The sequence below is a fragment of the Hippopotamus amphibius genome, chromosome 5, assembly GCF_030028045.1.
Source record: "Hippopotamus amphibius kiboko isolate mHipAmp2 chromosome 5, mHipAmp2.hap2, whole genome shotgun sequence".
Classification (NCBI taxonomy): domain Eukaryota; kingdom Metazoa; phylum Chordata; class Mammalia; order Artiodactyla; family Hippopotamidae; genus Hippopotamus; species Hippopotamus amphibius.
Window position 1 is genome coordinate 28,555,121 of NC_080190.1, and position 13,214 is coordinate 28,568,334.

General features: G+C 55.4%; 1 protein-coding gene across 3 annotated transcripts; it reads left to right on the top strand.

The window, feature by feature from the left end:
* The first annotated feature begins 48 nt into the window (after positions 1–48).
* POLL (DNA polymerase lambda) lies at positions 49–8,282 on the top strand. 3 transcript variants are annotated; one of them, XM_057735766.1, is made up of 10 exons: positions 62–95; positions 305–421; positions 939–1,103; positions 1,836–2,130; positions 2,289–2,451; positions 2,828–3,145; positions 3,906–4,079; positions 4,645–4,821; positions 6,775–6,943; positions 7,391–8,282. In XM_057735766.1, the coding sequence occupies exons 2-10, from the start codon at positions 385–387 to the stop codon at positions 7,753–7,755; spliced, it is 1,863 nt and encodes a 620-aa protein (XP_057591749.1). In that variant the 5' UTR covers positions 62–95; positions 305–384; the 3' UTR covers positions 7,756–8,282. The 3 variants fall into 3 exon arrangements, with proteins under 3 accessions (XP_057591751.1, XP_057591749.1, XP_057591750.1); XM_057735768.1 differs by lacking the exon at positions 305–421 and having other exon boundaries at positions 49–95; positions 952–1,103; XM_057735767.1 differs by lacking the exon at positions 62–95 and having other exon boundaries at positions 106–421; positions 4,645–4,773.
* The last annotated feature ends 4,932 nt before the right edge of the window (positions 8,283–13,214 follow it).

Below are 13,214 nucleotides of genomic sequence, written 5' to 3' on the forward strand. Positions count from 1 at the left end.
GTCATTTCCGGATGACCCGGAAGACGTTCTGGACATTTGCTTATTCCCACCCCGCGACCCCCGACGCCCTTCGTCTGCTCTCATTGGCCTCTCTGGTAAGTAATTTACTCCTGCCCACGCCCGGTGACCTTTCCGGTCTGAAGTTGACCCCATCCTGGACCGCACCCGGAGAGTGCGGAGGAGCCCTCAGAGCAGGATCCAAACAATCCAGCCCTCGCCTGGCCCCCAGCGGGGATCCCCTGGCGCGCGCCAGCTGCGTACGCGGCGGGTGCCTTACACCTGCCAGTGTCTTCTTCACCCCCAGCTGTGAAGCCGAGACTCCTCCAATCCGGGAAAGCACCCCACAGCTGCTGCAGTCGTGCATCTCCCCGAAGCTGCGGGCCTATGCGCCGCCGTGCTGAGTGGTCCGAGACCAGGGCAGGTGCAGAGCGTTACCCCACCCCGCCTCCTAACCTCCACCTGCCATCCCCCACACCAGTTTTCCTCTGCGGGTCTGTGATGGGGATAGAGAAAGATTATATACCCCCCCACCCCCCACCCCCACCCCCAGTGCCCACGCCTTTTGGGAGCCCAAGTCCTTGCTAAAGATGGAGCTCCATTCTTAGCCTGGCATCCCGTTTTGGTAAAGCCTTTTAGAAGTGGGATGCAGCAGGAGCAGACACTGCACACTGAATCTTCAGAGCAACTCCCTGAGGAATGATATTGTTTGGTACCCACCAAAAGTTCCCCCAGTAGTTCCACTCTTCCCCTTATTTTCCCCAGTACTCTGACTTTGAAAGACTGGTGAGTGTAGAGCTGGGCTAAACCACCCAAGTTCAGTCGGGTTTTGGGAGACTCCTGGGAAGTTGGCTACTGTCCCCAAGGCCTGGTCAGTAGGGACCCCCACCCTCACAGTCAAAGGGGTTGGGAAGCCTCAGTTCTGGATTTCCACATGACAGCTGCCCTGATCAGCTCTCCAACAGAAAGGCCAGGATCCAGCCATACCTCAATGGACCCCAGGGGCATCTTGAAGGCATTTCCCAAGCGGAAGAAAATTCATACCAATCCATCGTCAACAGCACTTGCAAAGATTCCCAAGAGGGAAGACAGAGAAGAAGCAAGAGGTGAGTGGACCCACCCTCAGAACCCTCATGTGTTTGAGTCTCTGGCTTCTTACATCGTTCATGCCCAGAATTAGATATTGCAGCCGACTCTGCGCACCCAGAGCCTGCAGGTTTGTTTGTACCTGCCTTGTCCTAGCCTTGGTCCCCAGTCTTTGACAGGCGACTTGCTGTTTTATCTTCTACCCCACCCTGAGACCTCTATAAATTAGAAGATACTCCCTGATCTCTAAAGGAATGGCAGGCAAAATCCTTTGCTCTCTAGGAGGTTGCCTGCTGGTGGGGGAAGGGATCCTTCTCAGGTCCCCAGACTTATGTTATTTTGCAGCAAATTGACAAATAGATGGCAGAAGCTTACATGGTGGGCTAGGTTGGGGGAGGGGAATCTAGTAGACTGTGAGGCCTGCAATGGCAAAACATGCGCCTTGTGCCTGATACATAATGTGTTTACTAATATGTGTTGAAAGAATAAATGATCAAATGAAGTGATTTATAGGATACCTACAATGTTCCAGATCCTGTTCTAAGTTACATCAGGGAACAGGACATATCAGAATCCTTGCCCCTTACATCAAGTGATGGCCCATGAGAAAATTAACTGTATGCTTGTGGTGGAATCCCCAGAAGGCATGTTGTCTGGGTGGAGGAAAACGACTGGGGGAAGGGGACTGTGAAGGGTTCCTTGGGACCATGTCTGAAAGTGTGACAATAAGCATCTGGATGTCCCCTCCACAGAGTGGCTCAGCTCCGTGCGGGCGCATGTTGTGCCCACTGGCATTGGGCGAGCCCGGGCAGAACTCTTTGAGAAGCAGATTGTCCAGCACGGTGGCCAGATATGCCCTGCCCAGGCCCCAGGGGTCACTCACATTGTGGTGGATGAAGGCATGGACTGTGAGCGAGCCCTCCGCCTACTTAGACTGCCCCAGATGCCACCAGGTGTTCAGCTGGTAAAGTCAGCCTGGCTGAGCTTGTGCCTGCAGGAGAGAAGGCTGGTGGACACGGCAGAATTCAGCATCTTCATCCCCAAGAGGTGGGCTGGTCCTAGTCTTTCCAGATGTTTTCTTGAGCTATTAAATTCTCACTGTCTTAAATTGGACACATTAAAAAAATCAAGATTTAAGAGTAAAGGATTGGGAACAGAGATAGGATGAGACTTTGGTGTCTTAACCTCCCATCACCATCCTGCAGGTACCTGGATCAGGCACAGCTCAGCAAGGCAGACCAAGACTCTTCTACTCCTCCTGGAACCAGTGAGGCTCAACTCAGAACAGCCCTCTCTCCTCCCTCTCCTTCCACCAGACCTGTATCTCCTTCCTGGAGGACAGAGAAGGTTGCGAGCATTCAAGCCCAGGTCAGGAGCCTCCCAGCCCCAACAGCTCCCTTTTCCTGGGAACTAGATCACAGAAACAGGGAGAGCCTGGTGATTGTTCAGTCCCAGGTCCCTGAGAGAGGAGGGCTGTCTTTATTGTGAAGCCATTAAACTCTTCCCAACACTCATCACTCCTGCATTTGCCCAGACTATATCTACCACGTATCACTGGGGATCTTAGGGCTGGGGACTGGGGGGAGCCAAACGGAATACAGCCCCACACTTAAGGAGACCCAAGTCTGTTGTAGAAGACCCAGCGTCATTCTTGGGTCTGACTAGGAAACTCAGCCCCCACCTCTGAGGAGCCCTCCTCATGGGGGGCATGAATTTATTGTCTCTTCTCCTTCTTGATCTCAAGCCCGGCTCTGATGGTGAAACCAGTGATGGGGAAGAGACCCAGGTCAGCGCAGCTGATCTGGAAGCCCTGATCAGCGGCTGCTGCCCCACCCTCCTTGAGGGAGATGGTGAACCTGGCCCAGCCCCCGAGGGCCTGGATAAGTGGGTCTGTGCACAGCCTTCAAGCCAGAAGGCAGCCAACCACAACCCCCACATCACAGAGAAGCTGGAAGTGCTGGCCAAAGCCTACAGCGTTCAGGGAGACAAGTGGAGGGCCCTGGGCTATGCCAAGGCCATCAATGCCCTCAAAAGCTTCCACAAGCCCGTCACCTCCTACCAGGTACCCGAGGACCAGAGGAGGGTATGTGGGGGACTGCAGGGGGTCTTCTCTTTACTGGCCAGAGGTTGCTGGAAGCACCAGTCACAAGGAGGATCAGGTGGAGTAACAAGATTTTCTGATGTTTGGGACTTGCACAAAAGAAAAAAAACCAGGGAGATGAATGAAAGCAGCTTGTCAAAATCTTGATAATTACAAAAGCTGGGTGATGGGTACTTGGGGTCCAGTATACTGTTCTCTTCACTTTGTAATTTTTTCCATAATAAAGTTTTTTTTTTTAAAGTTTAGGCTCTGAAGGTCAACAGACCAGAGTTTGAATTCTGGTTCCCATCGTTCACAAACTGTATGACTTTAGGCAGGTTACTTAAACCCTCTGAGCATCAGTTTCCTCATCAGTAAAAAGGGACTAAGAAGAATAACAAACTGTTCATCAGGACTCAGGAGATGAGCCCTGTAGTGCAGGACCTGATACAGGGTAAAGCCCCATAAATGTCAGCTCCAGTGTTGCAATGGTGATGGTGACTAGTATCATCATCATTGCCTTTCCTCTGCTTCCTGTGCTGATCTCCATCCTTCCAGGAGCCAGCCCACTCCATCCAAACTTCTCATCTTCAACTGCGCCCAAGCTTTATACAGCTATCAGTTGCCCACCGGCCATACTGGCTTTTACACAGACATCTGCTAAAGGAGTCAGTTTCCCCACTACTGGCTCTACTCCTCCCATCTTCTCACCCTTCCTTTCTGCCTCTGCCTTTTCCTCTAGGAGGCCTTCAGTATCCCGGGAATTGGAAAGCGGATGGCTGAGAAGATCGTAGAGATCCTGGAGAGTGGGCATCTTCGGAAGCTGGACCACATCAGCGAAAGCGTGCCTGTCTTAGAGCTCTTCTCCAACATCTGGGGAGCTGGAACCAAGACTGCCCAGATGTGGTACCATCAGGTCACACCAGCCCCTACTTCAGTTTTACTGTATCTTAGAGCTTCTGTCCCACAGTTCTCTTACCCTGTGCTTTGATGAGAATGAACCCAGACTATAGAGAGACCACTTCTCAAAGGGACCAGGGTCCATGCAGATGCCTCTCTTGTCTCTCAGAACTGCCCTGTTGCTTGGTATCCTTGAGGCTTAATCTGTGGTGTAGGCAGAGATGAGAAGTATATTTCTCTGTCCCCTAGACCAGCAAGGGCCTCCCTAAGGAGACCAGGCCTCAGGGCTGAGTATCCAGAACAGTGGTTCCCAAACCCAGCTATGCCCAGAATCACCCCTAGATCGATGGAGTCGTGAACCAGTGTTTTAGGATTGTGGCAGGGTTGGATTGAGGTGTGTCTTCCATGTCCCCTTCCTTTCCCAAGTCCCACTGTTTACAAACCCAGCCACTTCTGGGGTTGGTCCTGCCTCAGGCTTTCCTTGGAGTCGTGGTGATAGGAGCCTTGTGTGTGTGCTCATTCACTGCTTCTTCATTGGTACTGGATGCTCACAGCCTTCCCATCTGGCTTCTTTTTTTCAGGGTTTCCGGAGCCTAGAAGACATCCGAAGCCAGGCCTGTCTGACTACCCAGCAGGCCATTGGCCTGAAACATTACAATGACTTCCTGGACCGCATGCCCAGGGAGGAGGCTTCAGAGATTGAGCAGACAGTAAGCAGGTGTCCCAGGGCAGTGAGGAGAGCCAGGTCCTACTATAAGGTCAGGGCCCAGCTCAAAGACAAGAACTCCTGATCCCTCAGCAGGGGAGCCCAGCAGGCAGAGGAAGCTGCAGGCCACCAGAGATTGGAACTACTGGGGAAAGAGCAAGGTGGCTTGGGTGGGGAAGGGCTGCAACACCAGCTCTCCAGGGTAGGGTTCTCAGTATCGGGCAGAGTTGGCACTGGCTTAGGTGCTAGAATGGTGTTCGGACTGGGTTAATGTTAGGACTAGATCAGAGATGGACTGTGGTCAGAACGACTTGAGGAGATTGGGATGTAAACTGGGCCGGGTTAGGGTGGATCAGGGCAGAGGTTCTTAACATTTTTTGATTCATAGACTTCTTTCAGAACCTAATGAAAACCATGGACTCTCTCTCTCCACTATTTTTTAAAATGTATAAAGGTTTATATCTTTTCCCAGAAGTACGCACCTTCTGCAGGCCACCCAAGGCTGGTTCAGGGTTTGAGTTAGGGTTGGTGTCGAAGCACAATGCCAGTAGGACTAGGTTTGGGGTTAGAAGAAATCTAGATCAAGACTTGAGGTAAGAAGGCCTGAATTAGGAGTAGGGTTTTCTTAGTGTCGGATGCTTTTAGTTAAAATTTGTGATTGTCCTAGAAATAAGGTTTGGCCAAGGTTAGGGTTTGGTTTAGAGTTGGGTTAGGGATTAGGTTCATATAAAACCTAGATCAGAGGGAGACTAGAGGACATTAGTTCAGTTGGCATAGGATTAGGGGCTGGTTTTTTCACTTTGGTCTGTGATTCTGATAGAGTAGACTCCCTGGAGACTCTGGCCCAGCTTAGTTGAAATCAGTCTCCAGCTTTACTCCCCACCACGTGACTTAGAGGCTGATGTGGGAGGGACAGACAAGCCCCTTTGTCCACCCATCACCAGGCATTGGTGCTAGTGATGATCTGTCACTCAGCCATGGTATCTGGGCACAGAGGATGCCACAGCCAGCAGGCCTCCAGCCCCAACCCACTGGAACAGAAATGGCTCCCCACCTGGCCCACTCTCCCCATTTAAGGTCTCCAGCCTTAGGAGGTTTTGATGGGATTACTCATCCTAGGCCTCCTCCCATCCTCTTGGGAGGCTCAAGAAGGGAGTTGAGGGGATTAGCAGAGCCTGCTTGTCAGGAGAATTGAGGTATCCAGGGCCCCAGGAATCTCGGTGTCCTGGGGTGGAGACAGGGAAGCCATCCGCATATGAAAGGCCTCCGTGTTTCTGGGGTGGAGCCTGATGGGCTCATCCCCCGCTCAGTGCGGGATGATCCTTCAGCTGACAGTCTCCTCTGTCTCAGCTCCCACCCCACCAAGCCCCATGCTTCCAAGTAAGGGTGTGGGCATTGGGTCAGGATTGCCTCCCTCTTTGCTTTCTCTCCTATCCTTTCCTACACGTGTGGCTATATTTCTGGGGCCCGTGTCCGCCGAGGCCTGGGCCCGAGGCACCCTGCCAGCCACCTGTCAGGCCTCAAGCCCCAACTCACACACTCTGCCTTTAGCTCCAAATCCAAAGATACCTGCGGCTACCAAGACCTGGCTGAGGGCTTCTTGGCACCTGGCCCTTTATCCTTAGTGGAGTTTCACAGACTTGGGTGCGTGGGCTGGGACAGAAGCCCGGAGAAGATATGTCTCTCTGCTCTTGAAGAGTGGGGCCTTCCCTCAGAACCAGAGCACATCTCATCTCTCTCCTCAGGCCGCCCCAGGTGCTGTGAGCGCGTTTTCTTCTCTTCTGTCCTAGTTGAGCTAGAGAACTGCCACTCCCCAGGGTGGAGCTCTGCCTCTGTTCCTTGGGGCTCTCTCCTCCAGGCTGAATCACGCTTCCGGGGATTGGCTTGGGCACGGAGGGGGCGTGCGAGCTCCCTGGTCAGGGAAGACCTTTGTGCTGCTGTGGAGATGAGCTCCTCGCAGGACCTGAGGCCCACAGTCCTCACCCACCTTGCTGTCCTTTCTCAGGTCCGGGAAGCAGCTCAGGCCTTCAACCCCGGGCTACTGTGTGTGGCATGTGGTTCGTACCGACGGGAGAAGGCAACCTGTGGTGACGTGGACGTGCTGCTCACCCACCCGGACAGCCGGTCTCACAGGGGCATCTTCAGCCGCCTCTTGGACAGCCTCCGGCAGCAAGGTATAAGCCCCACCCCTAGGTGAGCAGTGGTGCAGGGGCACAGTGACCCCCAGGAGGGAGAGCCTCAAAGTTGCAGTCTCCAGGCAGAAGCAGGGGAAGGCTGTTTTGTGAGAAGTCCACCTTTCTCCTCTGGCCAGAGCCACTTGAGAGAAGAGATGGGTCAGCTCCGCATACGTCCCGAGAGGTGCTCTGTAATACCTGCAGTCTGAGTGCCTTGTCTGATCTTTCTGTGCCCCTGTGGGGGACATGGGGAGGAATTACTGTGCACGTTTTACAGAAAAGGACACAGACCTGGAGAGGGCAAGGTTGCCCAGCAAATAAGTAGACGAGCTGGGAATAGAGGACCCAAGGATGATCAGGAGATGCCTGGGAGGTCAGGTGGCCCAGGGCTGGGCAGCGCAGGGCATGGCTACCGGCCCTTCCAGCAGCCCTCCTGTGTTGGGCCAGGGTTCCTGACGGATGACTTGGTGAGCCAGGAGCAGAACGGCCAGCAGCAGAAGTACTTGGGCGTATGCCAGCTCCCAGGGCCAGGGCGGCGGCACCGACGACTGGACATCATCGTAGTTCCCTACAGCGAGTTTGCCTGCGCCTTGCTCTACTTCACTGGCTCTGCCCACTTCAACCGCTCCATGCGGGCTCTGGCCAAGACCAAGGGCATGAGCTTGTCGGAGCACGCCCTCAGCACAGCTGTGGTCCGGGACGCCCGAGGCCTCAAGGTGGGGCCTGGCCGAGTGCTGCCGACCCCCACGGAGAAGGACATCTTCAGGCTCTTAGGCCTGCCCTACCGAAAACCAGCTGAGCGTGACTGGTGACCCATGACCCGGGGAGGGGGTGCCAAGCTGGACCGGCTGCCCCTCCTGGCCATTCCTCCAGCCTCTGCTGGCTGAATCTCACTGCGTCAACCACCAGCTCCTCTGGGCCTGACGGAAAAGGCCAGCCTGGCTCCGGGGCTACCCAGCCCTCTCCCCAACAGGAACAGGGCACTGCCCCTTCTGCCTCACCATCGCCCCTGGGAGAATTTTGCACGTGGCCCCCTGCCCCGTTTTAAGCAGGAACTGGTGCCTGGTTGGAGGCCAGCTTCCTGTGCTGAAGGCACAGGCACTCCCCCTGCTTTACCGCAAGGAGGGTCTAGCTGCTGGGGGTGGGATGGGGGCTGCAGGGGAGAGGCACACAGCTGTGGCCCAGTGTCACCCAAGGCCCTTCAGGGCAGAAGGATGAGCCATCCCACGTGTGCTCCCTCTACCCACCCCGCTTCCCGTGCAGCTGACAGTGTGGGGAAGGGGCACCCCAGGCTTGACGAGGATACCATTTGAAGGCCCAGGGACCCAGTAAAGTGCACTTGACGTTCAACCTGCCTCGTGTGTCTGTGAGCTGCTGCAGCCTCTGCCTGCCTTCTTTCTCTCAGGTGGGGACAGAGATGGGAGGTGAACAGGAACCCAGAGAGGCCAGTTAGCTGGCCTGAGTCAGCTCCTGGACAACTCAGAAGAGGGCAGGGATGGACGTTAAAAGGGAGAATTCATGGAGTCGGGAATTAGGAGCACCTGTCTACCCATCAGTATATTCTGTGGGCCCTGCCCTAGAACAGGTTATCTGAGGACATGAACAAAGGTGACAAGGCTCATTAGGAACAACTAAATAGTGACCTTTGTGCCACTGACAGGGCTGAGGCAGTCAGGGAAGGCTGCTTGGAGGAGGTAAGGGGCAGCCTGGCAGGAAATAGCCTATTTGAGAGGGGTAAGCAGCTCTGTTTGGGGACATCTGAGGAACCTGCTTTAGAGAGGATGCTGCGTGCTGGGAGTCGGAAGAAGGCTGGGCTGGTAGAGGAGTGAAAGTTGAGCTGAGGGGCTTAGTTTGATAGAGCAGCGACGAGAGTCCAGCTAGTGGCATCAGGATGGTTTTGGAGGCTGGACCTTGCAGGACAGGAAACATTTGGTGGGGGGTTGGGGAGTGCGAAGGGTTGGGCATACCAAGTACAACGTAAAGAAGATCAGCTCAGAGGCAGGAGAAGGTGACTGCACTGGAGGAGCAGCAAGGAGCCCGGGCCGCAGAGATGGGCTCCCCCTGAGTGTGCTGGCTGTGAGGCAGGGAGGGGGCGGGCACTGAGTCTTGCATCTGTTGGTAGCTTGCAGAGTCCCAGGGCTGGCCTTTGTTGGCCTGGTCTCAGTCGGGGGATCCCAGCAACCTTAGGATGGGCCCCCATCTCTAGTTCAGAAACTTGAAGTCCAAGCTGTGGGGCCTTGCCTGCATGGATCGTGCCAGGGAAGGAATCAAAAGCCAAGGAGTCTGGGGGGCCCTGTTCACAGCTCAGTACCAACCAGAGAAGCCACATCAGAGGGCCAGAAGCCTTCGTGAAGGGCGAGCCTCTCCTCGGAGCTTCTACTCCCAGGGAGGTGTGGCTGCCCGAGGCCTGGAATGGACAAGAGAAGCTGGGCCATCTCTGGGCCCCGCAGGTGTTAGGGCTGCTTTGGCCCCTCTTAGGAGCTCTGCTAGTCTACTTGGCTGGGCCCTCCGAACCCGCCACCATCCCCAGCAAGGGTAGAGCTGTCAGAAGCCCAAAGCCTGGGGTGTCTGTGTCCCAGTGTGGACGTTGCTGCTCCCCTCCCTTTGCTTCCCACTGGAGTGCCCCAGCCAGCTCAGCAGCCTCTCCACACCCAGAGGAGCAGGGCCTCCAGGGCTAGGAGAAGAGGGCACCAATGGGTCACAGGATAGCTTGGCCAAGTAACCCCTTCCTATACACAGGAAGTCTTCAGAACCATAGGGAGGGATAGTGCTGACTTCTGGATCTGGCACCGGGTACCAGTATATTCTGTGGGCCCTGCCCTAGAACAGGTTATCTGAGGACGTGAACAAAGGTGACAGGCATCCCATCTAGCAACTGAGCACCTCCAAACTACCACCCACTCACCACCTGGTCCTAACGAGGAGGAAGGGCCCCAGGCCTGCTTCCTGCCCCTAGCTCGGCTCGCCGTTCCCTCGTCCTGAGCCGCGGTGGTCTCTGGCCAGACCACAGGTGTGGGGGCAGGGCAGTGGTCTCCCAAAGATGTCCACAGCCTAATCCCTGGAACCTGTGGATATGTTACCCTCCTTGGTAAGCAAGGGACATTGCAGATGTGATTGAAGTTAAGGATTTTGAGATGAGATTAGCCAGCGGGTCCAATCTAATAACTAGCCCTTAAAAGAGAGAAATTTTCCTGGCTACAGAGAGAGATGTGACGAAGGAAGATCAGAGAGATGTGGTGTTTCTGCCTTGAAGACAGAAAAAGGGGATTACCAGCCAAGGAATGTGGGCAGCCTCTAGAAACCGGAAGAGGCAAGGAAATGGATTCTACTCTAGAGCCTCCATAACAGAACGCAGCCCTGCCAACACCTCAATTTTATTCCAGGGAGCCCTGTGTCAGACTTCTAAACAACAGAACTGTTTAGTAATAACTCTGTGTTGTTTTAACCCACTAAGCATATGGAAATTTATTACTGCAGCGATAGAGGACCAATAGACAGGTGTCTTGTTCTCTCCCTGTACAAAGTGAGCAGAGGGATGCGGGTGTGAGCAGGCCCTGCTGTAAGTGGAGGAGGTCCCCGGAAGTGCAGTGGGGTGGGGGAAGGGGAGGGGCCTCCTCATATGCCTGGCGTAGGGGAGGGGCAGGAGGTAGGCAAAGCTGGCTGCCTGTGCTCAGCCTCAGCCTCCCAGGTTCCTGCTGACACCTTGTACCTAACATGCAATCCTCTCTGGGCTGCTCGGCCCCAACCCTGCCACGCTGGGAGCCTCATCTTTTCCCAGGCCCTAGGTTCATAACATTGGCCCAAGACTTGCACTGAAAGGGGAACAAGACCAGGCCAAACTTCCCTCCTGGGTTCTGGCTGCTCCTGGGGGAGCTGGTGTGGGCACAGGGCCTGGAGTGGACGTGGCAAGGTGGCCAGGCCCAGCCATGTCCTGCCCTCCGGGACCCAAGGGCTAGGAATGGGAGACCCAGGCCCTTTGTCCTGCTTCTCCACAGGAGAGTTATGAGTTCCTGTCCCTTTCAACAGAATGGGATGCCTCTTGCCAGGACTAGGATGACAGCTTGGAGAAGACGTCAGCCTCACTTCCTCTCTTCACTCCTCGAACAGGAGAGCCCCTTTCCAGGCCCTCCCCACCATCCCAGAGATCAACCTCACATGCAGCTACAGCTGTTGGGGCACCTGCTGCTACCCAGACCAGCTGCCCCAGGCCTAGGACGGGCTCAGCCCACAGACTTTTAGTCCTCTGTCCACTCTGTCCTTCAGTCTGGACACCAGCCAGATAGTTTTCCAGAACACCTGAGCCACTGGGAAGCCCTGTTTCTGAGCTCTGGAACAGGGGGAACCTTAGGGCTTAAGTCCCCAAACTGGCCTGGCACTTGGCCAGGCCTCATCCCCATCGTCTGAACCAGGGGCTCTGCAAGCCTTGGTCGCTCACACTGGAGGTCAGTGAAGAAGCTGAGCCCCAGTGAAAGACCTAGAGGGAACACTCCCGAAAAAGGTCCCAGAGGTGAGGAGAGGACCCAGCGGTGGAGGGACTGGGGGCAGGGCTCTGAGGATGCCATGGGAGGGCAGTACAGGCACTGGGCAACGGGCCACTGCTCGCTGCTTGAGTGGCTGTGGAACCTCTGTCTGACCCTTCGCTCTGGCGGACCCGGGCCTGGCGCTGACGGATCAGGCCCATGGCCCCAGACATGGTGTTCCTCCTGCAGCGAGACCCCCTCAGCCCCACTGCCCTCATCCACCAGGCTCCAGGCTCCTCAGCTCGGCTGCCTCTGTGCCTGTGTCTGACTGAGTGGCCGTTTGCCTGTGTGCCTGAAGTACATCCCCGGCCCTGTGTTTGTGTGCTGCGAGTTCATGATTTTGCATCTGCACACGTGTGTGGACAACCCGGTGTGCATCAGTGCGCCCGCCAATCTAGACCTTGGTGTGCACGCCCCAGGATCCTCAAGGGCTCAGGCGGGACCTGGTGCTGGAAGGGGGTCCCCAGAGTCCCCTGTGGTGCTGGGCAGGGACTGTAGAAGGTGGTGGAGGCCCAATGGGCTCCGGACTCTGAGCCCTTGTGTCCTGGAGGCGGCCGCAGGGCGGGCTGCCTGCGTCAGCCTTGGGCGGCCATCAATAGCGCGCGGTTAATTAATTTGATGGGAACAGCAGGGACCGCCGTTTGCATTTAGTGAAGTTCCAGGAACTTCCAACCTCATCTTCATAATTGGCCTCATAAATTGTAAGAAAGAGAGAGATCAGCAAAGCGGGAGGGAGGAGGGGCCGCCCGTCCGTCCTTATTTAATTTTATTGCTGAAATTCATCTTTTTAGCCTCCTCCGGAATCAGCTCTCCCTGCCGGATTTGCCTAATCATGATAAATTAATATTCATTTCCCCGCCTCTTACCCAGCTTCCGCGCCTGGATGGAGTTGGGGAGGGTCTCCTTCCAGCCCCTCTTCCAGGCCTCGGTGGGAGCCTGGGGGGTGGGGACCCATGCAGCCTGCAGAACAGAAAGTGGAGCCTGGGGAGGGCTGGAGGGGAGCCTGGGAAAAGAGGGGCACTGTTACCATGGTGGGGGGGAGGAAATGTGGGGTGATTGATTGGGGATCCCAGATGAGAGACTCCTGAGACCTCCCTGGGCAGGGACAACCCAGAGGGTCTGGTGATGCTAGAATTAACTATCCCTGCCCACTTAGGTCTGGGTGGGAGGAGCAGGAAGAGGCCAAGAAGGCCCTTTTGGGGACCCAGAGGCTGAGACTAGGGGCAGACGGGATGGATTTGGGAGATGGATTTTGAAGGTCGGAGATGGATTTTGAAGGTCGGCTTTAGTTGAGAGGTGGGGGGAAGGGACCTGGTCTTTGCCCCTACTTCCCCACCAAGTAGGTGTAGGCTGCCTTGCCCTGTGCAGACTCCAGGGAGGACAGATTCTAGTCTATGGGGCCTCACAGGCACCCATAGTCTCTGACCAACAGAAGTGGCCACTTCCACCCAGCCCAGCCAGGTGGCTGGGCCTCTTACACTGGGCTCCCTGGCTGTGCTGTGTGGCTGTACTGCTTTTTCTGGTAAGGCCCTTTCGAAGCACTGCAGGGGGTGTTTCTGGAAGGGTTATGCCATTCCTGAGCAGTGGGGCCCCTGCAGTCCAAGAGTTCAGATTCTCTGTCTTCTTGCCTCATAATTAGTAAGTGAGACCTAGGAGGGATTTAGATTGTATCCACCACCTTACCCCATTTTACAGATGAGGAAACTGGACCAGAAATGGGAGGTGACTGACCCAAGGTCTCATGGAAGTCG